The sequence below is a fragment of the Bombina bombina genome, chromosome 6 (assembly GCF_027579735.1).
Source record: "Bombina bombina isolate aBomBom1 chromosome 6, aBomBom1.pri, whole genome shotgun sequence".
Classification (NCBI taxonomy): domain Eukaryota; kingdom Metazoa; phylum Chordata; class Amphibia; order Anura; family Bombinatoridae; genus Bombina; species Bombina bombina.
In genome coordinates this window covers 1,013,188,045-1,013,215,014 of record NC_069504.1, presented here as the reverse complement: position 1 = coordinate 1,013,215,014, position 26,970 = coordinate 1,013,188,045, and the positions used below count along the sequence as shown (strand labels likewise).

The 26,970-nt window shown below is 34.5% G+C and overlaps 1 protein-coding gene across 1 annotated transcript in view; it reads right to left on the bottom strand.

Annotated features, from left to right (window-relative positions):
- Positions 1-26,970, bottom strand: part of ANO2 (anoctamin 2) — an 850,080-nt gene that overhangs the window by 288,368 nt on the left and 534,742 nt on the right. Inside the window, exons 16-17 of the mRNA XM_053718733.1 lie at positions 1,668-1,742; positions 116-317 (exon numbers count right to left, since the gene is read on the bottom strand). Coding sequence (XP_053574708.1) covers positions 116-317; positions 1,668-1,742 — 277 coding nt within the window. The remainder of the gene's footprint in view (positions 1-115; positions 318-1,667; positions 1,743-26,970) is intronic.

The window sequence follows — 26,970 nt, the reverse complement described above, 5'->3', positions numbered from 1 at the left end:
AGACACATCTATTGTATATACAATGGTACCATATTCTATTGAATTGGGACAATTAGTAAGATATATTAGATTGTTAATATATTATAACATTTTCTAGATTAAAACATTCACTTACCTAGCTCTGTCAGCCATTTAGCGACAACTCCGTAAATCTCATCCAGTATAAGTATTACAACTAGATTAATGATAACAGCAGTCGCTGTCACAGTCACGCGGACATTTGACCTAGTTCCTTCATGTGAACTAAACGCCAAGGCTGATGCCACTGTGATTCGATATATGATCACTCCAAAGACTGCTGAAAATGTCAGTGCCATCTGCATAAAAAAAATCCAAATCTATGTAATCTGTGATAATTTGATTTTTTTTTAAACTAATTTTAATAAAAAAAAACATTTTTGTTTATTCTGTACGCATGACCCTAACAAGAAAAAAATGACACTCTTTTCTTCAAATTAGCCAGAGACAGTAAAATCTAAATTAAACTTTCACAATTCATAAAGAAAGCAATTTTAACAACTTTCCAAAATATTTCTATTATCAAATTGAATTTGTTTTCTTAAGAATCTTTGCTGAAGAGTACAGAATTTCAGGATTGAATATGTATCTTTAGCATTTTATGGAAGCAGTGTTAGCAACAATGTAGAACATTACTATAAATATTGTTCCAAACACTGCTGCAATAAAGTGCTTAAAGGGACACTAAACCCAAATTATTTCTTTCATGATTCAGATACAGCATGCAATTTTAAGAAACTTTCTAATTTACTCCTATTATCAAATTTTCTTTATTCTCTTGGTATCTTTATTTGAAATGCAAGAATGTAAGTTTAGATGCCGGCCCATTTCTGGTGAACAACATGGGTTGTCCTTGCTGATTGGTGGATACATTCACCCACCAATAAAAAAGTACTGTCCAGAGTTCTGAACCAAAAAAAAGCTTAAATGCCTTCTTTTTCAAATAAAGATAGCAAGAGAATGAAGAGAATTTGATAATAGGAGTAAATCAGAAAGTTGCTTAAAATTGCATGCTCTATCTGAATCACAAAAGAAAATATTTGGGTTCAGTGTCCCTTTAAAATATCTGTAGGCCCAAGAGCTCCTATGAGTCTACTCTTCAGCAAAGAATACCTAGAGGACAAAGCAAATTTGATAATAGAGGTAAATTTGAAAGGTCAGCTGGAAGGCAACAATAGTTTGGAAACTTCTAGAACTGGTTTATATTTTATGACCTGCATTTCTTAACCCATATACAAGTTATTGAAAGGGGTGCAGGGGGGTGTACTGTGCATTGTAAAATTCAATCAATATCAACTGCTCTATCTGTAATTGTTTAATAATATAATAAAATGTACGTATCTGTAACTTAATCTCATAACTTTATATGATTTTTATTTAATGCAGTTCCTTCTAAAGTTGTGGATTGCTAAAATCTCCCTCTAAAAAGGAGATCGCTTTAAATATATGTAACCCTACCACTGAAGCTCAAAACATCATTTTTGATGAAACAAATGAATCAGCCTGATCCAATGGAAAACTGCACACGTACAATTTTCCCTTGAGACTTTTTTCTACATAACAGTATAACCTTGACTGTTCTCTAGAGAATCAAAAAACAATAGATTAAATAGAAAGCAATCAACAAATAGGGCAAAGGATATACTTACCATAAATAATACGGCCCCAAAGTTGACTAAATATGCAGGAATACGGTCTCTCCATGTCAGTTTCTCCTTTTTATTCTGCAAGTAAACACAGAGTATTAATCACTATTAAAAAAGATTTGGCCTCAAATGCACTAAAACTAAAAAACATGTGTACAGTGATTAATCAAATTGTGTTACTGGTAAATGCAGCCTATCCAGACTACGTTCCCAAACTCTGTCTATATTCAGGGTAGTGGGAAATTATCAACCCTACTCATGGGAATGTTGGCAGCCGCATCTAATGATAACAAGTTAAGCACAAAAATATGAGCATCAGTTTCTTTTATATAGTTACATTTTGGTCATGCTACAATTATGGAAAATACTACATATGGGAATGTATAACGTCTAAATTCCAGTACTACTTAATATAATGTATTTAAATATTATTAGTATTGAAAAAATAATTTAGTATAAACAAATTCTTAAACAGGAAATTAAATTGTTGTTTTCTTTGTTGCATCTCTAAGAGGGTATTTTCTTTTAAGGATACTCTGAGTCTTACAAAAGTTAAAGGGACATGAAACCCACATTTTTCATGGTTTAGGTAGAACATACAATTTTAAACAACTTTCCAGTTTACTGCTATTATCTATGTTGCTTCATTCTCTTGATATCATTTGTTGAAGGAGCAGCAATGCACTACTGGTTTCTAACTGAACACATTGGTGAGCCAATGACAATCGGTATATATATGCAGCCACCAATCAGCAGCTAGAACCTAGGTTATTTGCTGCTCCTGAATTTTCTTAGAGAAACCTTTCAGCAAAGCATAACAAGATAAGGAAACAAATTAAATAATATAAGTAAATTGGAAAGTAGTTTAAAATTGTATGCTCTGTCTAAATCATGAATGTCTAATTATGACTTTACCGTCCCTTTAACTCTTTTTTATGTTTATTGAGGCACACCTATGACAATCAGTAAGGAGGAGGAGTCCTTATCAGCCAGTGAACAATTTATTTATGAGTGTGTATGAAAGGTAGTATGTGTGCGCTAACAGCTATGGGGTATGATGGCTATATGTCTGGTATAATATTGACACAGTGGAGATTTAAAGATAGTGATATTCAATATTTAATATACATATAAAAAATATATTGCATAAACAATTGTTTATATTAGCAACTACACATGACCGGTCATCAAATTCTAAAACTATATATCTGACATCTAGTGTGTCTTAAAATTAACGAGCAGAACCCTAAAGGTTAAAAGTCAGGTATCGCACCTGCATATAAAATAATTAAAACAAAATAGCTGGATGTTCTCCTTATAGATAGAAGTCGTGTGAATGTATCGGATTGTATCGATCTTAAAAGTATACAATAATAAGTCCAGCAATAAATAATGTCCTTCGTTTCTTTGTTAAAACGTAATGCACACCGGAAAAAAAAAATTCTTTCATTAAAGATCCATATGCAATTTAGTGACAACGTTATCGTAAAGTTGTAAGATTTAATGTAGATATGTAACACCAAACATAGAACTGATTCACATTAGTGCCTTGAGAAAGGATATCCAAATGTATGCCTTATGTAATTTGTACTGTCCGTTGGTTAACCCCAGGGGATATACCTCACTCACGTGCTGTTACACCTCTCAGTGCTTACCTGCATGTGTTGTTTTACTTGCCGTGTAACTATGCAGTGCACAGGTGTCTGTTACAGCTCCGTGTAGTAGAATTCCCTGGTACGTGACGACACTCTTAACAAGTAGATCCGTCTTTGGTATGATATCCTTACTCTGCGCAGAGTACTGACGATATAGTCCCTTTTAATATCCGTGTCAATCCTTGGACTCTGCTTGTAAATTTGTTCTTCAGCAACCTGCTATCACTCCATCAACATGTTTCGCCGTATAGAACGGCTTTATCAAGATGGTTCATTTTGTTTCTTCATGTCTTTATAAATCCATGCCTAGAAACCGATTGGATGGTATTTACTAGTTCAACTTCCGGTATCCCCTTAAAGGTGGACATCCCTTAAGGTGGATTATTTGGGTGTTATATTTACGTCTATAATGTATCGCATCGTCATATTAATAAATTACATATACAGCCTTCATATATATTCTATAGAGGCTATGTTGTACTTATCTGTTAGGTATATTGAATCATAGTGCACAAGAAATGTGGCTTCTTAAACACTTGTTAATCATAGGGATAGAAGTATTCCAATGTATTACACCCCTAAGCATAGATATACAGAACAAATGGGTAACAAGAAATTATACACTACATTAGTGTTAAAACAATATGAGCCCATAAGTCTTACAACTTTACGATAACGTCACTAAATTGCATATGGATCTTTAATGAAAGACATTTTTTTCCGGTGTGCATTACGTTTTAACAAAGAAACGAAGGACATTATTTATTGCTGGACTTATTATTGTATACTTTTAAGATCGATACAATCCGATACATAACACTGTGAATTTACACGACTTCTATCTATAAGGAGAACATCCAGCCATTTTGTTTTAATTATTTTATATGCAAGTGTGATACCTGACTTTTAACCTTTAGGGTTCTGCTCGTTAATTTTAAGACACACTAGGTGTCAGATATATAGTTTTAGAATTTGATGACCGGTCATGTGTAGTTGCTAATATAAACAATTGTTTATGCAATAAATTTTTTATATGTAAATTAAATATTGAATATCACTATCTTTATATCTCTACGGTGTCAATATTATACCAGACATATAGCCATCATACCCCATAGCTGTTAGCGCACACATACTACCTTTCATACACACTTGTACACGCTCTATCTGATTTATGGGAACAGAATTGTATATGTGCAGGGGATAGATTTGCGCACCACTTTATCACTTTATTTTATCACTGATAACAATTTATTTATGGCTATTACTAAACTATTATATTTTTAGTGGGATAAATTAATAACTTACTCCACCAACATAACTATCAAAATTTCATCAGCTGGGAAATAATATCCGCAATATCATAGCAACATGTTCTAATAAACGTATTTGTCCATTAAAATCTCTTGTCTCTCAAACGGAAATAAATAAATAAATAAATACATGTAATCTCTCACCATAAATCCAGCCCTAATGCTAACATTAGCCCTAAACCTAGCTCTAAACGTAAAGGGACATGAAATCCAAATGTTTTTTTTTTTCATTATTCAGATAAAGGGCGCCATTTGAGAAGCTGTGAATGCAGCTTTGGAGCACCTTTGGCTGCTTCAGACCACTGTTTCTTAACCTGTATGCCAGCTCTGAGCAAGTAGTTTACAATCCCGCTGGACCTGTCTAACCAGGGAGATTGACAGAACCTGCTCACATGCAATTGGCTGCAAACAAGCAGAGTGCAGCATTGCACGAGAAGCAATTTATACAATAATAAATGCGGGTAAAATTTTGATGCCCACTAGCCATGTTGCTGGGTGGACAGGTTTGGTGATGTCTGGCCTGTCAGGCCTTGTTCTGCCGGCATTTGTTAAATGGACCTAAAGCATGCAATTGTAAACAAATGTCCTATTCATTTCCTTTATCTAATTTGCTTCATTATTATTATTATCGTCATTTACTTGTATAACTCTGCATAATTCTGCAGCAATTATGTCCTTTGTTGAAAGCATAAGAAGGTAGTCTCAGGAGCTGAACTACTGAGAGCTAGCTGCTCATTGGTGGCTGCTTATATATGCCTTTTGTCATTGGCTCACCTGATGTGCTCAGCTACCTCCCAGTAGTGCTTTGCTGCTTTTTCAAGAAAGGATACCAAGAAAATGAAACAAATTTGATAACAGAAGTCAATTGGAAAGCTGTTCAAAATTGTATCCTTTTTCTGAATCATGAAAGGAATAAATTGGATTGCATGTCCCTTTAAACATAACTATAATTATTATATAATGGCCTCTATATTGCCATGAGTGTCTACAGAATTTTTTCTGTGAGTGAGGCAATAAAATAAAAATATAACCCATAATAATAACATTGTTTACATGGACAATTCTAATAAAAAGTACATTTTATAAAGAGAAATATTCCAGATGAGGGGGCACCCCCCCCTCTGGATTTAGAAATATATTACCATATTCTTACTCTTTTTGGAACCACAACATAACAATCTTGTGAGACTGATGAAGATAACATCAGCTGCCAAGATTTTGCTCATGATATTTCTTCAAGCCACCATTAAGACACAGGTAACATTTTGATTTCTATATTCTGAAGGTTGTACTTGTCATATTGATAGCCTATTTATTAGTGGCATAAGCAATTTGGTGCACTTATTAAATGGTGTTGTTAAATAATCAGCCCCATGCTTTATTTTCTATACAGAATTACACATGGTCTCTTATATTTATGCTTTTGAACCAACCTGTTTTACTTTACATTCATATTCATATTTATGATGATGATTATTATTATTATTTTATTATTATTTCACTTTTATGTATTGCAAAAATACTAAAAGTTGTGTTGTAACATATATCTTCAAATTGTATAGTAGAAATAATTTTCTACACATTTTAGCAAAATTACATAACTTAAAGATACCTAAAAGTGCATTAAGATAATGCTGTAATGTGTTTGAGAATTTATTATTGCAACCCTCACAGTGGGATTAAATACATAGTTACAGTCAGCTTCAAATCAGCAATGCACTTCTGGATTGTAGCTGAACACATCTGGTGAGCAAATGTCAAGAGGAAAGTGTGTGCATCCACTATATACCAGTAAGTACTAAATTGAAAAGTCTCTCATGATCTGAACCATGAAAGTTTAATTTTAGTATTTATGACTATTTAAAGGGACTTTTAACACTCTGAGATGGTAATATAAAATCACTATATATATATATATATATATATATATATATATATATATATATATATATATATATATATATATATATATATATATTAATATTATACACCCAGGGTGCTTCCACGATGTAGATAGAATCAGCAAAGAAAGGATGCACTCACCAGGATTATAAGTGTTACCTTTTAATGTAACATTTCGTGGTATTACCCCCTTCGTTTCGGTAATACCCCGGAACGTTACATTAAAAGGTAGCACTCTAGTAACCTATTTATAACAATCCCTAATTGGCCACAGCAGAGAAAGAAACCTAAGTTACAATATGGCAGCTCCCATTTTTTTATAGACAGAACTTTACACTTATGAAACTTTAACAAATACATCTACGTGTTATTCTCAGATTAATCTTTTCTTCGAATGCATCATTCTATCAGGCATTTATTTATTGCGTAATGTCCCTTTAAAGAAAAAGAAAAATGTATTTTGCATAAAAAACATTCTGGTCAAAATTGAAATGCACTTAGACAAATTACATTTTTTAATGTAAACATATTTACAATATACATATATAGTCAAAATGCTTCTGGCAAAAGTTTTCACTGATTTAGTGATAGTATTTTCTATGCACAAGCATGTCACACCATAGCTACATATTGTCAGTGCACCAGCATTTTAAACACTGTAGCTGCTCAGAAAGAAAGTGAGCTTATATCATGTCAGCAATGATGTAAATTGAGTCATTACTAGATGATACAAGCACCTTAGACTCTCTGAGCACGGAGCATACCGCATACTTAAGGTGATAGTCTAGTCAAAATTAAACTTTCATGATTCAGATAAAGAATGCAATTTCATATAACTTTCTAATTTAGTCCTATTATCTATTTTCTTCTTTTTCTTACTATCTTTATTTGAAAAAACAAGAATGTAAGATTAGGAACCGGGCCAACGCTTGCTGATTGTGGTTACATTTAGACACCAATTAGCAAGTGCTACCCAGGTGCTGAGTCAAAAATGGGCCGGCTCCTAATGATACATTCATGCTTTTTCAAATAAAGATACCAAGAGAACAAAGAAAAATTGATAATAGGAGTAAAAGAGAAAGTTGCTTAAAATTGCATGCTCTATCTGAATCATGGAAGTTTCATTTTGACTAGACTATCCCTTTAATACACTCTTGACACAGCTATAGCTTCTACTTGAATCATTTTTTTCTAATAAATGTATATTGCAAAAATGCACCTGTGTACATGCCAATCTTGTCTGGAATATCCATTTAAATATGTTAAAATAATTTTAGCATGAAAAAATGTAAAGCTGTTTAATTTGAATCTAACAGGAAATTAATATCCGCGTACAACTGATTGCTCACTGATGGAAAGTGTCACACACTGAACCCAATTTTTTTCTTTTGTGATTTAGATAGAGCATGCAATTTTAAGCAACTTTCTAATTTACTCCTATTATCAATTTTTCTTTGTTTTCTTGCTATCTTTATTCGAAAAAGAAAGTCCAGAACCTTGGACAGCACTTGTTTATTAGTGGATGCATTTATCCACCAATCAGCAAGAACAACCCAGGTTGTTCACCAAAATGGGCCGGCATTTAAACTTACATTCTTGCTTTTCACATAAAGATTCTAAGAGAATGAAGAACATTTGCTAATAGGAGTAAATTAGAAAGTTGCTTAAAATTGCATGCTCTACCTGAATCACAAAAGAAAAAATGTGGGTTCAGTGTCCCTTTAAATTACCTTTTTTTTAGTATGCTTAAAATGTCTTTTTTAATAGTGTTCTTACTAATAAAAAATATTGTTTTGTTTTTTCTTTTGGGATTATATTGCTTTTTGCTGACAGGAATTACAGCAAAGAATTTACAACATATTAATCTTAAATCTTCCCTATGCTATTAATTCCTGTTCATGAACTCTTTGGGAAAGTTCGAGACACAAAAGATTGCTGACAGACAGACAGGATTAAATGTATATTTACAACATTTATGAGAAATATTTTACAGGACATGTTTTATTGTAAAACCAGTGTGAATCACCTTCTTTAAACCTAGACATGTAAGGAATTTTCACCAAGAAAGTTCAAGATAACTAAAATTGCTTTCATTTTTGTGCACAAAAAACTATTTGTTTTGACATATTATTTTACACATAATTATAAAATAGGATTAGTTATAACTATCTAAAATTAGTTATACAGAGTTACACCCTTTCTTAAAGAAAAAGAAAAATCTACAACTTGGTAACTTTGTTTCCCTTTAAATGTACAAGCACTACAATAAATGATCATACAAGCAGTGTGAGAAAGCTTTCCAAATAGATTAATACCTTATATGCTGCAATTGTTTTACAATATCCAAACTACCCCGCACTTGACTTATTTGATGAATCAGTAAGGACTTGGTGAGGGAGTAGACAATGCGTATTATCACTTTTCATTTAATTAGTAAAATTTTTTATTGTTTTTCTGTATCTGATGTGATCCCGATCAAATGCCAAATAGGGGACATATATGTATCATGGCTGGGCTTGTAAAGTCTGCAGTGTGCACTTCCAGTTCTCATAATAAAGAAACCCCAAATGTTCAGAGTTAAATTACACAAAAGAAATAATCAAAGTAAAAGGCATTTTTTTAACTACACATTATTAAGCATTTTATATTACAGTCACAACAGTGTTTCATTATCATTTAAAGATCTCATATTGTGTGCCCTGGGTTGTCATGAAATCTTTATTCAGAATCAACATACCAATAATTAAATGATCATAAAAAGGTTATATTTCCTTGTGCAGTAGATAACCTTTGTGTGTGTGTGTGTGTGTGTCTCCTTTACCTATTTATCAAGATAATCAAGTTATTAAAATATAGGTTTCAGTGAAGCAAATGTCCTTTGCTAAACCCTGGAAAAGGAGACTGTTGGAATGGGAATTTAACAAGTTAAGAAGGAATAAGCAGTAGAAAAATTACACCCCATGTGCCCTCAATTTTCTCAAGGGACATTAAACCTAAATCTTTCCAATTTGCTTCTATTATGAAATTTGGGTATCTTTGCTGAAGCAGCAGCAATGCGCTACTGGGAGCTAGCTGAACACAGCAAGCCAATGACAAGAGACATATATCTGCAGCCACCAATAAGTGGCTATCTTCCTCTAGTGCATTGCTGAATCTGAGGATATGTGCATATGTTTTTCAACAAAGGATATCAAGAGAACAAATTAGATAATAGAGGTAAATTGGAAAGTTGTTTAAAACAGCATCCCCTATCTAAATCATGAAAGTTTGGATTGGACTTTACTGTCCTTTTAAAGTCTAGAATCACCCCTGTGTCCTTCTTGTAGCCAGGTTTATTATGGCCATTACAAACTAATGCGTAAAGGCAACAAATTAATGGCTAGATCACAAGTTTTGTCGGTAAGGATGTGCGGTGCTACCGAGCCTTTTTTTTTTCTTACCGCTCCCTTAAGCCAACGCTGGTATTACGAGTTTTTTGCAAGCCGGCGTTAGCTTCAGAAAAGTGAGCGTTGAGAAAAATTTAGCTCCACATCTCACCTCGATACCAGCGTTGCTTACGGTAGCGGTGAGCTGGCTAATTGTGTTTGTACATGATTTCCCCATAGGAAACAATGGGGCTGAGCTGGCTGAAAAAAAACCTAACACCTGCAAAAAAGCAGCGTTCAGCTCCTGTGGGAAAATAAAAAATATGTCTACATCTAACACCCTAACATGAACCCCAAGTCTCAACACCCCTAATCTTACACTTATTAACCCCTAATCTGCCGCCCCCGACATCGCCGACCCCTGCATTATATTATAAACCCCTAATCTGCCGCTCCGGACCCCGCCGCCACCTACATTATACTTATAAACCCCTTATCTGCTGCCCCCAACATCGCCGACACCTACATTATAGTTATTAACCCCTAATCTGCCCCACCAACTTTGCCACAACTATATTAAATTTATTAACCCCTAATCTGCCGCAGCCAACGTCGCCACCACTATAATAAAGTTATTAACCCCTAAACCTAAGTCTAACCCTAACACCCCCCTAACTTAATTATTATTTAAATAAATCTAAACAGTATTACTATTATTAACTAAAGTATTCCTATTTAAAACTAAATACTTACCTATAAAATAAACCCTAAGATAGCTACAATATAATTAATAATTACATTGTAGCTATTTTAGGATTTATTTTTATTTTACAGGCAACTTTGTATTTATTTTAACTAGGTACAATAGCTATTAAATAGTTAAAATAAGCACACAATTACCTGTAAAATAAACCCTAACCTAAGTTACAATTACACCTAACACTACACTATCATTAAACTAATTACCTAAACTACCTACAATTAAATTAAATAAACTAAATTACGGAAAAAAACACTTAATTACAGGAAAAAAAAAGAATTACAAGAATTTTAAACTAATTACACCTAATCTAATCTCCCTAATAAAATAAAAAAGCCCCCCAAAATAATAAAATTTCCGACGAGGAGCAGCTCCATCTTGAAGACATCCGATGCGGAGCATCCTTCCAGCACAACGAACTAACGATGAATGACGGTTTCTTTAAATGACGTCATCCAAGATGGCGTCCCTCTAATTCGGATTGGCTGAAAGGATTCTATCAGCCAATCGGAATTAAGGTAGGAAAAATCTGATTGTCTGAATTAATTAGCCAATCGGATTGAAGTTCAATCCGATTGACTGATTGGATCAGCCAATAGAATGCAAGGTCAATTCTATTGGCTGATCCAATCAGCCAATCGGATTGAACTTCAATCTGATTGGCTGATTAAATCAGCCAATCGGATTTTTCCTACCTTAATTCCGATTGGCTGATAGAATCCTATCAGCCAATTGGAATTCGAGGGACGCCATCTTGGATGACATCATTTAAAAGAACCATCATTCGTCGTTAGTTTGTCACACTGGAAGGATGCTCCGCGTCGGATGTCTTCAAAATGGAGCCACTCCTTGTTGGATGGAAGAAGATAGAAGATGCCGCTTGGATGAAGATGTCTGCCGGTCTGGATGTCCTTTTCTGCCCGGATAGTATGAAGACTTCTGCCGGTCAGGATGTCCTCTTCTGCCCCATCGGATGAAGACTTCTGCCCGGATCGGATAACTACTTGTGCCCGGCTAGGTGAAGACCGCTCAAGGTAGGGTGATCTTCAAGGGGGTAGTGTTAGGTTTTTTTAAGGGGCGATTGGGTGGGTTTTAGAGTAGGGGTGTGTGGGTGGTGTGTTGTAATGTTTGGGGGGTATTGTATTCTTTTTTTTACAGGTAAAAGAGCTGATTACTTTGGGGCAATGCAGCAAAAGGCCCATTTAAGGGCTATTTGTAATTTAGTATAGGGTAGGGAAGTTTTATTATTTTGGGGGGCTTTTTTATTTTTTTAGGGGGATTAGATTAGGTGTAATTAGTTTAAAATTCTTGTAATTCTTTTTTTTCTGTAATTTAGTGTTTTTTTTCTTTTCGTAATTTAGTTTATTTCCTTTAATTGTAATTAATTGTAGGTAGTTTAGGTAATTAGTTTAATGATAGTGTAGTGTTAGGTGTAATTGTAACTTAGGTTAGGGTTTATTTTACAGGTAATTTTGTACTTATTTTAGCTAGGTAGTTATTAAATAGTTAATAACTATTTAATAACAATTTTACCTAGTTAAAATAAATACAAAGTTGCCTGTAAAATAAAAATAAACCCTAAGCTAGCTACAATGTAACTATTAGTTATATTGTAGCTAGCTTAGGGTTTATTTTATAGGTAAGTATTTAGTTTTAAATAGGATTAATTTATTTAATTATGTTAAATTAATTTAGTTTAATTTAAATTATATTTAAGTTAGGGGGGTTTGGGGTCGGCAGATTAGGGGTTAATAATTGCAGGTAGGTGGCGACGACGCTGGGGGCGGCAGATTAGGGGTTGATAAATATAATGTAGGTGTCAGCGATGTTAGGGGGTAGCAGATTAGGGGTTCATAGGTATAATGTAGGTGGCGGTGATGTCCGGTCGGCAGATTAGGGGTTAAAAAATGTATTATACTGTTTGCGATGTGGGGGGGGGCCTCGGTTTAGGGGTTAATAGGTAGTTTATGGGTGTTAGTGTACTTGTTAGCACTTTAGTTAAGAGCTTTATGTTCCAGCGTTAGCCCATAAAACTCTTAACTATTGACTTTTAAATGCGGTAGGAGTCAGGACAGGAGAGGGTCTACCGCTCACTTCTTCCAAGACTCGTAATACCAGCGTTAGGCAAATCCCATTAAAAAGATAAGATACGCAATTGACGTAAGGGGATTTGCGGTAGCCTCGAGTCACGGAATAAAAGTGAGCGGTACACCTGTACCTGTCAGACTCGTAATACCAGCGGGCGTTAAAAAGCAGCGTTGGGACCTCTCAGCGCTGCTTTTTAAGGCTAATGCAAGACTCGTGATCTAGGCGTAAGGGTTTTTGTCAGTTAAGTTTATAAACTTAGTAGGGAATATTAGATTACTATCTTTTTCATATATAATGATCATACTTATGGAAATGAAATCCCAATTGACTGCCTTGCTTAAAATATTTTTTGTTTTGTTTCTTTATCCAGTTGGTTGAAGTGAAATAGCAGAACCCTGGCTTGACACCAATGTATGTAAAGTCAAGTGATATAGCTAGTATAGAGCAACATCTCTGAGTCATCTATTATTTAAAGGGACATTAAACACCAAGATATTAATATAAATTGTTTAATTACATGTTGTAAAATAACTGCAATATACGTTCACTATTTATTTTGTTTTCCTTTCCTGTAATTTAATTCTGAATATTGTGGGCTTTCCAATTCATGTAAACATAGAAGTACAGACACAGCTATATTGTACACAGTCATTGGTTGCACACTCTAGTAAACAATTCATAACCATTATTGGCCTCAGCAGAAAAGGTAACCTAAGTTACATTTTTGCGGCACCCAGTGTTTTATGGACATTAACATTTATTTTTAAAAATAGATGTGCAAATTGTTCTTGGACTAATCTCTGTTCTGAATACATCATTCAAGCAATGATTTATTTAGTGTTTAATGTCCCTTTAAATGCATGTTGGCTGTAAAGTCAAGTATAGCAAGATGGCACATTACTGTCTTGTCAGATCTATCCTATTTTCTGCCTATAGTCACATGCTCATCTACCGTCACATGCTCATCTACCAATGTTCAATTTGCAATATAGTGTTACAATTGTGATGACTTTCCAGTTTTTATTAGAAAGGGAGAGAGAGCCAAGTAAATATTACTATCAAGTTGTAGACAAATTCTGATAAGTCAATGCTAGTATTACGTTAAGATAGAATAAAATAGTATTTAAAATCTAATAATATTTAATTTAGTATTTTGAAATTCAATAAAAAATGAAATCATGTTAAAGGGACAGTAAAGTCATTATTAAACATTCATGATTTAGACAGAGCATACAATTTTAAACAACTTTCCAATTTACTTCTATTATTTAATTTGCTTCCTTATATTGTTATCTTTTGCTGAAAGGTTTATCTAGGTAAGCTCATGAGCAGTAAAGAACCTAGCTTCTAGCTGCTGATTGGTGGCTGCATATATATACCGATTGTCATTGGCTCACTCATGTGTTCAGTTAGAAACCAGCAGTGCATTGCTGCTCCTTCAACAAATGATACCAAGAGAATGAAACAAATTAGATAATAGAAGTAAATTAGAAAGTTGTTTAAAATTGTATTCTCTATCTGAATCATGAAATCATTTTTTGGGGTTTCATGTCCCTTTAATATTTAGAGACATTCTATATTTTCACAGCTTCCTGTTACTAAATCATGTAGAAAGAGAATTTTTAAATAGTATGTAAAGTTAAAATCTGTTGAAGGTGAACCAATGAGTTAGTTAAATTTGGGTTATTTTAATGTCAGTCCAAGTTGGTCATAAAACCCCGGTCAGTGCCGGGGTTTTATGGATAGGGCCACCTTTGTCCCAATTAGAATGGTCTGTGTCTTTTTAGTATTTTTTACATCCAAAAGTGAAGCACTACTTTTTGTAGTTGTAAAAAAAATATTTTGGTAATGTAAATTCTAACAAATATTTAATATAAAGCAAAATAAATAAATACATAAAAAAAAATAATAAAGAAAGAAAATCCCATATACCAAGTTGCATGGGTTCAGTGTCTATCTGGCTACAACAATTATTCAAGACTTAAGAATCACAATCTGTCTATTGTAGACTGATGAACAAAAATATGCAGAAATGTTACCTACATTTATGGTGTGTTGATTGATTAATGCCCCACTAATGCATCTACACTTTAGTTATTTAGTTATCTATTTTTAACTCTGGTTTTAATCATTTCTGAATTATTTGTTGCCATTGTGAAGCAATCAGTACATGAATTTAGAATTTTGAAAACAAATGCACTACATTTATTTTAAGTTTGTTTTTCTATTTTGAGTGTTAGGACCGTTCTTGTAAAATGTAACAGAAGACAAAATATTCCTTCTGTAAGATTTTATGGAAGGGAGTCAATGCCCTGAAGGTTCTCTATATATATTTTATATGCATCTGCTTACTGCAATTAACTTATCAGAGGCCATATCACAGAAATACAGTACACCTTTCAGATTTCTCTTCTTTACTAGGATTTGAAACAAAATCTATTAAAAATGGCTCCATCTAGTGGCCAGTGTCTGATTATTTTCCTATGTAACAACCTGTTTATACGTGGTAAAAAAATAATGGTTTGTTTAGTAAATAAGTCATATTCAGTGATAATATGCATATATTCCTGTAGCAAAATTGGTGTTAGATAATAATATACCTGAATGTAAAAAGTAAAACAATAAATAAAAATGATTATACAAGTATATATATATATATATAGGGAGACTACAAACAGAAAAGAGAGGAGCTCTATATAAGGGTTAATGTTAATTCTAATATTTATAAGCACAAATTTGCTGCACATTTGCTTGAGTTATCAGACATGAAAAATATTTTCAACAATGGAAAGATGTTTCTGTTATTCATAGAAAACATTAGAAACAAATCAAGTTAAACAAAAGATTTTGCATAAGGATAGTACAACGATATTGTATATGCACAATTAATACTGCGCATAGAATGTCCCTTTTTTCATTGGTTGTCACAGACACGCCTACACCAGCTTCACTAAAAAAATTAGACAATCAAAACAGGAACACAGTTTTTAAATTATTTCTTTTAAATGCAACAAATGAACAAAAAAAAAACCTTCAAGGTGACATAAACGAGCAGTAGTAATAGTATTTTATTATTTTAGTGTTACTCGAAGAGAAACATGTTACTGTCATTCGTACGAAACAATAGAAACTAATGTAAATATTTTTGCATAAGGATAGTTAAAATGATATTGTTTAGACATAACTGATTTGTATACAATGTTCCATTTTCCATTGGTTGTCAGGGACACGCCTCCACCAGTTTGACTAAAAACTAGACTTATTCCAATCAAATATGCAACAAATTAACAAAAATACTTTAAAGTGACATAAAAGGGCAATAATAAAATACTCTAATGCTTTGGGGCTCCGGATGGAGCTTGAGGGCCCGTGTTTCAGGCAAGCCTGCAGACTCGCCATAAACAGCAGTTATGAAGCAGCGGTCTAAAGACCGCTGCTCTATAACCTGTCCGCCTGCTCTGAGGAGGCGGACAGACATCACCGAAAATCAACCCGATCGAGTATGATCGGATTGATTGACACCTCCCTGCTGGAATCTGCAGAATGCGGCGTTGCACCAGCAGCTCACAAGAGCTGCTGGTGCAATGCTGAATACGGAGAGCGTATTGCTCTCCACATTCAGCAAGGTCTGGCGGACCTGATCCACACTGTCGGATCAGGTCCGCCAGACCTTTGATAAATATCCCCCTTTGAGTATTTTATTATTGAATTTATTGTTACTCTCATAGAATTATGTTTTATACCTCTGCAAAGGGTTAAAGGGATACTCAACCCACATTTTTTTCTTTTATGATTCAGATAGAGCATGCAATTTTAACCAACTTTTTAATTTGCTCCTACTATCATTTTTTCTTTGTTCTCTTGGTAACTTTATTTAAAAAAGCAGGAATGTAAGCTTACGATTCTGCCCATCTTTGGTTCAGCACCTAGGTTGTTCTTTCTGGTTGGTGGCTAAATGGTATTCACCAATCAGCAAGCGCTATCCAGGGTCTGAACCAAAAATGGGCCAACTCGTAAGCTTACATTCCTGCTTTTTCAAATAAAGATAGCAAGAAAACAAAGAAAAATGGATAAAAGGAGTAAATTAGAACGTTTCTTAGATGGACAACTGTAAAAAACCGAAACAGAGGCGCCACATGTGTAGATCAATGGATACTTTTACGATCGTATAGAAAATTGCCACTGAACCTATGTAAACAAATCGTGTGGTGTATATCTAACCATCTATACGATCGTAAAAGTTATCTTTTTGAAAAAAAACGCAAGATCACCTGTATATATAACACCAATCTTAGGAAATCAGTAGCATATTCCTAATTATAAATTTAATCTGTAAATATTAACTAATTACTGCAACAAGTGGGAGTGGGGGGAAAGGAAGGTTCTCATTGGTTCAAGTGAAGGAAGGAAGGGGAGTGTTCATTGTAAACATGTGGTTACTGAGCCCTATTTAAGGGTGATTAAGACATAGGTAGAGTATACAAGCCTGAGGAAACGGGGTTACCCCCGAGAAACGCGTCGCTGTACATCTCTATATGTTATGGGAGATTTGATTTTAACACACCAGCTGTAATGTGCTACATTACTGGCTATTTTATTCTGTATAATAAATGCTAGTTTTATGATTCACTAAGTCTGGTGTGTTTATCAATCTCCCTTCAAGTAACCCAAAGGCTGTTTAGCCTTTCTCCCCTGTTCCAACCTATAGGAAACGATCTAGGCAAGGGCTGCCTTTCAGGAGATCCACTGCTTCAGGACACCACAACGGGGATTCGTTCACACAGCCAGCTGGTTTGCTGTTTAGAATACCAGCCTGCCTCTAATAGGCACACGAGAGTGCCTTCATGTTTGTGAGTACCCCGTATCTTGTCCAGTTTGGTGTTTGTGGTATCCATTGATCTACACATGTGGCGCCTCTGTTTCTGTTTTTTACAGTTGTCCATCTAAGAAATTACATCACTTGTGAAGTGAAGACCGAGAGCTGCCTTCTTCATTTATTCCTTTCTCATACAGACTTATTTTGGGACTGTACATTTGCACCGCCTATACTGGACACCATCCAGTGCAACGTGTGTATATACACATATATACATTTTTATATTAATCATAATAACTCTTTTAATTAAGTCTGCATTTTATTTTATAATAATTTATCTATTAATTCTGTATTTTAGTTTTGTTCTCACCATAACTTTTTATGGGGTTTTTTTATAAATATTTACACTAGGGTCACCCACACCATCTGTTAAATAAGCGCCTCCTATAGGTTATCTGTGACACACTGTCACAGAGTTTCCAGTTTTCAGTAAATTAGAACGTTGCTTAAAATTGCACGCTCTATCTGAATCATGACAGAAAAAAAATGAGGGTTCAGTGTCCCTTTAACACACAAATAACATCAGTTCTGGTGCAGCAATGCACTGTTGATTATGAAATAAAGCTATTGATTGGTGGCTGCACTTTTATGCTGCCCATAATAGCCTCAGGATCCATGTTCAGTATTGGACCAATAGTGCATTGCCAAGCTAACGCATTTTGCAGGGGTTAAATACATAATTCTGACCAAGAAAAAGTTAAATATAACATGCTCTTGCCCATTAGGGATTTTTTAGTATTGATCTTTATGCCTCTTTAACATCCCTTTAACTTGTAAAAGGTAATATATACACCCTCACACACACAAACTTAAAGGGATATGAAACCCAAAATTTTTCTTTCATGATTCAGATAGAGAATACAATTTTAAACAACTTTCCAGTTTACTTCTATTATTAAATTTGTTTCATTCCCTTGGTATCATTTGTTGAAGGAGCAGCAATGCACTACTGGTTTGTAACTGAACACATGAGTGAGCCAATGACAATTGGTATATATATGCAGCTGACAATCAGCAGCTAGAACCTAGGTTCTTTGCTGCTCCTGGGCATACCTAGATAACATTTTCAGCAAATGATAACAAGAGAAGGAAGATAATTAAATAAAATAAGTAAATTGGAAAGTTGTTTAAAAATGTATGTTCTGTCTAAATCATGAATGTCTAATTATGACTTTACTGTCCCTTTAAAGGGTATACAACCTCATTCCACAGTTGCTTCATATTCACTCCTGTTTTTCAGAGGCTAGAAAGACTTTTCACAGTTTTAGAGGGCTTGTCCAGGATCAGGAAGGATTTGTTTTCTTGGTAGTAATTCAGACAGCAGACATGTATTGACCACTGCAGATATGTGTTTATCTGTTCACATTGGTAAGTATAGGGACAAATTAAATCTAGCTCTAAACTTGGGACATAGGCATCTGCAGTGGGTTTGCCATTTGGGGAACCCCTACTGTGGAATAGCTGATTTAAAAGGGGTGTTTAGCAGTAAATGCACACTAGATATAATGATGTATTCAAGGCAGAGATTAGCCTAAGAATAATATGCAGATGTATTTTCTACAATTATATCAGTTGTTTAAATATGAAAAATATCGTTATAAAGGTTTAGTTTCAATAAAGTAATGGGCACCTCAATGTTTGAAATAGTTTTCTATTTGTTGTGCAAACAAGGCTGTGTGGAAACTGTTTTGAATAATCCTATGTTCGACAGTCTCTTTTGTATATGTACTTTGTTGTCCTCAGCAGGAAGGAGAGATAAGGGGAAGCTTAAAGGGACAGGGAATCCCCAAATTTGTCTTTCGTGATTTGGATAGAACATACAGTTTTAAAAAACTTTCCAATTTACCGCTATTATCAAATTTGCTTCATTCTCTTGTTATCCTTTGCTGTAGGAAAATCATTACACTACTGGCAGCTAGTTAAATACATCTAGTTAGCCAATCACAAGATAAAAATGTTTGCATGCACCAATCAGCAGCTAGCTTCCACTAGTTTAGGATATGTGTGTATTCTATTTCAACAAGGGATACCAAGAGAATGAAGCAAATTTGAAAATAAGAAAATAGAAGTGAATTTGAAAGTGTCTTAAATTGACATTCTCTATCTGAATCATGCAAGGTTAATTTTGACTTTCCTTTGCCTTTAAAGGGACATGAAACCCATATTTTTCTTTAATTATTAAGGTAGAGCATGCCATTTTAAAGAAACTTTTAGATTGACTTATTTTAGCTCTTTCTATCCTTTGATCAAAAGTATACCCAGGTAGGCAAAGGAGCAGCAATGCACTACTTAGAGCTAGGTGCTGAATGGTGGCTGCACATATATGCCTTTTATCATTGGCTCACTGGATGTGTTCAGCTAACTCCCAGTAGTGCATTGCTTCTCCTTTAAAAGAGGATATCAAGAGAATGAAGCAAATTTGATATTAAAATAAATTGAAAATTTGTTTAAAATGATATGCTCTATCTAAATCAATAACAAAGAAATGTGGGTTTCATGTCCCTTTAAGTTAAAACATTGCAGTGCCAACTACTTTATAGAAACTCAATAGGATTCAGAAAACCCACAATTCCTCCTTACTACTGGTAACTATTTCCTTTTGAGCTTGACACTCAGGGGTAGATTTATCAAGCAGCGAATGTTGCAATCCACCCCTGAAGTTTCCGGCTTGCCGGAAACTTAAATTAAGAAGCAGCGGTCGTAAGACCTTAACTTATTCGCCACTTCTGAGGTGGCAGACAGCAATCATTCCGATACCGATCAGATACGATCGGGATGATTGACACCACCTGCTAGCGGCTGATTGGCCGCGAATGAATAGGGAGCGGCATTGCACAAGCATTTCACCAGAAATGCTTGTGCAATGTTAAATGCCGACAGCGTATGCTGTCTGCATTTATCTGTGTCGGGCGGACATGATCCGCTACAGCAAGTCATGTCCGTCCAACATTTGATAAATCTACCCCTTTAGTATCTTAATAACTCTGTTTCCTCAACAGGCAATATAAATTTTACTGATGAATATTATTTGACCCATGTGTTATTCCATTTCTATGAAAAAATGCTTGGAGTTTCCATTGGACACTAGATTTTTCTTTTCATAAATGTTTTGTAGATTATCTATTTATATAGCCTATTAGAGTGTGTATTTGTAAAAATGTATAGTTTTGCTTATTTTTAAATAACATTGTATAACTGATTTTTAGATTCCTAACCAAGCCCAAAGTTTTAAATATATACTGATGTATACAGACTTCAGACTGCTTCTGTATGTATAATGGTTCTTTTCATATGCGGGTGGGGGGTTCTGCTATCAGCTCCTTTCAGTGGGTGTCCCAGGCTTATCTCATGGACAGTGTTAAATTGGGAGCTTCTAAGTAAGTTTGTAAAAGGTTTTACACTGGATTTTTATATCAGTATCTGTCATATTATTCTTTATCGTAGTGTCTATTACATGCAGTTAAATTGAAAATTGGTGTATACTGTCCCTTTAATAACATTAGTCTATGGGTGCAAACCTTTTCTGTGACTAGCGTTGCCACCTCAGCCATGTTTTACTGGACACGTTTGAGTTACACATGCTGCAGGGTGTGCAGGGAGGAACAGGAATAGTGCTGTCCAGGATCTCTATTTGTGTGCTGTCCAGGGCTGCAATTTAAGTTCCCCTCTGCAAACCCTGCAGCATGTGTAACTCATTAGTGTACAGGAAAACATAGCCAAGGTGGCAACCCTATCTGTGACTGTATAATTCTTACACCCTTTTTATATTTTAAATACATTTTTATTTGGATATCTTGTTTTACCAAACACATTATTATTATCATTTAATTTATTTTATGTTACCCGCTAGGGACATTATATTAGACCAAGTGCTGAAGTGGTAAGAATTTACTGAATGCATTAGGACTCTGACATATGTAAGTATATTGTTATGTATGTTATTTGTGGTATGTTGTGTTAATTTATCTCCATGGAAGATAAAATGGACTTTTCTTGCTGTCTCACAATGCTGAAGGTTTTTTCTACAACAATCAATTACATAGAGCCACCAATTAGTAAATATTTTACGAGTGACAGCAGGCACAATCTATTGACTCCAGCCTCTCTAGTTTTACCAGTCTCTCCAGCCAATGTCAATTCTTAGGTTATTCTATGCAGCTGGTTCATTAAAGCTGCAATTACCTAGTAACTGGTGAAGCTGGAGCGGTTGGTTTGTGAGGCCGGTCAAGCTAGAAAAACCTCATGGTTTATAGAGCTACTGAGTAAATTGATTCTTTTTCTACAAAACACAAACATATAAGAAGCATGTGCGTTTACACTTAAAGGCACATGACACCCAAAAGTTTTACTTAATGGTTTAGCTAGATCATATTTTTAACAACTTTCCAATTTACTTCTATTACCTAATTTGCTTCATTCTCTTGGTATCCTTTGTTGAAGGAGAAGCAATGTACTACTGGGAGCTAGCTGCAAGCTAACAGCAAGAGGCATTTATGTGCAGTCACCAAACAGCTCCTTCAGAGTCTACCTAGGTATACTTTTCAACAAAGGGTGCCAAGGGAAAAAAAAAATTAGATAATAGTAATACATTGGAAAGTTATTTAAAATTGCACGATCTAACAATCACAAAAGAAAATATTTTGGTTTCATGTCCCTTTAAGCAAACTTAAATTACAACATGGCAGCACCCGTTACTTTACACACATTTGTTCAATATTTAAAAAAACCATGCATTATTATATGTAGCATTTTGTAGTATGTAATTTCTTTTAAACAGTTAATTTGTATCTATATCCAGTATTTCCATCTGTTTAAACTACCATGTGGGACTATTTGAATGTGTAAAGTAATTATTTAATGATAAAATGAGTTTAATTATATAGTCTGGACTTTATTGATATTGGTTACAAATAAACAAGCATTAAGGCTGGCTTACATTGCCAGCTCCCCTAGGCAGAAACTTAGTATGTGCCACCAGGCTAGTAAACCTAATTCTTATGTGAACTCATTATGTACAGCCATGATCACATACTTAAAAGGATTCTATACATTCTCTAATACAGTTTCTGATTGACAGTACTCTTAACTAAAAAATACATCACTTCAGTGAGAAAGTACCTTCAGGCAGTTACCCATTTACCCTAATGTAAAAATCTGGCTTTGGCACTTCTGTTAATATTAGGAAAAAATGACCTCCAGTGAAACAATGCTGTTTTACAGGGGAGGTGAGTGTAATAAATGCGTCTGTTTTTACTTTACCCTAAAAGGACAGTGTACTGTAATTTTTTCTCCCATTTAATTTTTACATAGTTATCCATTTCACTTGCTGTGGTGCGTTCAATTTTTAACAAACTCCTCTTCTTTATTTTGGTGTTTGAATTATTAAAATATCTATTTTTGCCCATGGTATACCCACCTTAATTAAAGGCTAGAGCATATCCAAACATAGCCAGCAGAATAAATTACTATCTCAATGGGGGGGGGGTGTTAAGAGAGTAGTTTAAGTTTCTAAAAAAGTATTTGAATTTCTATAAAGTAATGGGTGCCACTATATTGAAACTTAGGTTTCCCCTTATCCAATCTCTTCTGCTGAGGACAATTTGGAACAGATATAAAACAGTGGAATATGACAGCATTAAATGGACACTAAACCTAAATGTTTTTTTTCGTGATTCCGATAGAGCATGAAATTTTAAGCAACTTTCTAATTTATTCTTATTATCACATTTTCTTCATTCTCTTGGTATCTTTATTTGAAATGCAAGAATGTAAGTTTAGATGCCGGCCCATTTTTGGTGAACAACCTGAGTTGTCCTTGCTGATTGGTGGATACATTCATCCACCAATAAAAAAGTGCTGCCCAGAGTTCTGAATAAAAAAAAAAGCTTAGATGCCTTTTTTTCCAAATAAAGATAGCAAGATAACAAAGAAAAAGAAAATTTGATAATAGGAGTAAATTAGAAAGTTGATTAAAATTGCATGCTCTATCTGAATCACGAAATAAATTTTTTTAGTTTAGTGTCCCTTTAAGTAAATTATCTAGCAGTTTCCTCTCAGACATTGTTTACACATTTCAGCATTTCAGCATTCGAACACTTCATTGCCTGTTTTATATATGCCCCTAACTTTTCTGAGCAAAAATTAATAAAGGAAACCTAGGTTTCAACATGGCAGTGCCCATTTGTAAGTTCACAGTTTTAGAGTAAAATTACAGGAAAAGTTGTCAAAAAATAATGAAGTAATGAAGTAATAATAAAGTATATTTCAAACTTTTTTTTAATTACACATGAATAACTATTTTATATTGCAATTTCAATGTGTTTATTGTTCTTTTAACACTGATTTATATGTTTAAATCTAAAAGAAGACACTTTTAAATGGTTTTACAGTTTTTGATTTTTTAAAAATGCATATTCATGTCCTTAATAAACCAGTTTCTTGCAAGATGTGCAGATGCAAGACTCTCTCTTCCAACAGAACTACAGGTGTTGCTCTTATCATTCAGTGAGCATTAGAAGGAAATAAACAACGCATACTGCAGTATTAGACAGAATTTACATTTTACCATCTTTTACTTAAAGGGTCAATAAAGTTATGAATATAAAAAAACTTAGTAAATTGTGGACACTCTGCAGACTCCTAAAGGCTAACCCTGCTACAAATCTTCCCCTTATTGGCTTTAATTGATAACAACCACAAAACAGTGCACTTCATACTAACATGATGACTGTGTCTGCTAACTCAAGCTCAGATTAGTTCTTTCAAAAAAGACAAACAGTTTGGCTATTGAAATCAATTGCAGCAAAAAGATGTTAAACAACAGAAATGTTTCGTATTTACAAGGTGTTTACTGTCCTTTTTGTCATTTTTCAGCAAAAAATATATTTTTCTTAATCTCAGAGCTGGAAATGCACACTGCAAGCTTCTCAAGGCTATGCTTGCTACATATTTTTATGTTTTTATCCTGATCTATTTGTGGTTTATCATACAGCTTACATCACACAAGTCCGACCAATAGTAGAGAGGTTGAAATAACACACCAATCACGATCGAAAAACTATGTAGTATTCAGACTCGACCAGGATTGGTGGCTGCAATATGACAGATAGCCGCGATGTACACAATTCCCTCAATCGGCTGTTTGAATGACTGACACACATCACTCCCAACAGCAGCTCAGTATGAGGTCCACAGCCAATCGTGATCGATCAATAATGGGAATAGCTTAAACTCGATCACGATTGGGTAATCAGACAAAACAGATGGCTGCATAAACAAAGGACCGTAAAATATAACCACACAAGTAGAGGACCGAGTGGATATAAGTAATTAAGAACCATAAAGTTTATTTATTGAGAAAACTAAAGTAAAGTATTTGACGTTTAAAAACATAAAACAAATAAAAGGTAAAACACAACATCTGATTAAACAATCAACATCCGGTCTTTCACATTAGTTAGCGCTCAAACTATGCTAATTGGAAAGCAACACAGTATTTATAGCTACCAGTCTCAGTATGTTACCAGTCTTGATAAATGCCTGAATAGGGGCCCGAAACGCGTTGGCACAGCTGGTAAGCACTATTCCAATATTATTTTTTGCACTTGTACAATCTACACTATCGATTCTATTTTTCACAGGGACAGTTAGTATTGCATAGGAAGATACAAGGAATAACTAGGACCTCATTTGAGGACTACATCTATCAAGTAAACAAGTTGGTTACTCATATATCACTAATTGCAGGAGTCATACATCACTCACACATTGACATTCATTTTTATTTAACTTTTTTTTTTTGCCTCATTTTTTCATTTTTTCTTGTCTGCAGTGTTTGCAGTCACCTACTGTTTTTTGTAGTCACCTACTATATTGGAAACTTTTTTACACACTTTTGGATTAATTTTTTGGATACACACCTTGGATATTCAACCTCTAGCACTAGATTTTGGACACTATTTTTGTGGACACTTAACTTAAATTTAATATTTGCAGGGGCGAAACTACTATTTTTATTTATTTTTTACAATAAAAACCATTGACATGCCACTGCCTGCACTGATATCATGTGAGTGTGATGTGATGCTTCACTAGTGTCTCTGACTACAGGGGTTAGTGTTTCTGTTTTACCCATTGGTGTTTATGTGTGTGTATGTATGTATGTATGTATGTGACTGTGTGTGTATTTATGCATGTATGTGTGTGTGTATGTTTGTGGAACCAGCAAATTACAGACCTTGTTACTACAGTATGGGGGGCGGGGAGTAAACAGTGTCAGTCTATACAGTACCACTATATACAGTACGGGGGGGGCTGGACCATGTCACAGACTACTGTGGTCACTTTATAAAGTACTGGGGCGGGTAGGGTCAGGCCAGCCATCTCACCGGCAGATTACAGACTGTGTCACTAACTCACTATATACAGTACTGGTGGGTTAAACAGTGTCACTATATACAGTAATAGGGGGTCAGACCATCTCACAGACTGTGGGCACAGGGTACCTCCTTTTGCAGACATGTAATCTGATTCACATTTTTTTTTTGGGGGGGGGGGGCCTTCTTAGATTCTTGCACCTGGGCCCTGTGGTTTCTAGTTACACCTCTGAATATTTGTTATTTGTTGTGGACACCAAGTATTAACCACTGTCTAGAAGCCACTATAAATATGGATATGCAATGAGCATGTATATGTAATGATTACAACATCTATAGATTGATACATATGTAACAATGTTCCCCACTGATTGACATATTTGTCACACCACTTCCACAGATATTCCAAACACCTGTTACTCAACCCATTTTCACGTAGTAGTGAAGTTGAATTTATCAATTGTATATTCATTATATGTCAAGGTACCCTAAGAACAACGGTTTAGATTAACATATCATGGTTTAGAATCTGTACAATTTGAATGACTGTCAAGCACATACGTCACCATTCATCTTGGTGTTATTTGTATTTTATTGTAATTTATTAATCGATTGTAATAAATATTTTGGATTAGAAGATCAACACATATTTCGTTCAACCTCTAAGATCCACCTCTTAGATATCCCATTAGTGCGGTCTAATCAACCTGATCGGGACTATCTCATTTAATCTAATTACCCTTAGCAACCTCTGCCTTTCATTAGGCGCTCTGTACATCGCACACATATCTAAATCTCCCACTTTGGCTAGCTAGAAGGCCCTTTGTACAGAGCCAAAGGCTTATTTCCAGGCACTTGGTATTCTTTCTACTATATAAAGCACTTTATACAAACATTATTATTTTGACTACCCTTGTTTTCTGTTGACTCAAACTCAGGATGGCTCCTCTAAATAAGTGGTGGCTGGAATTT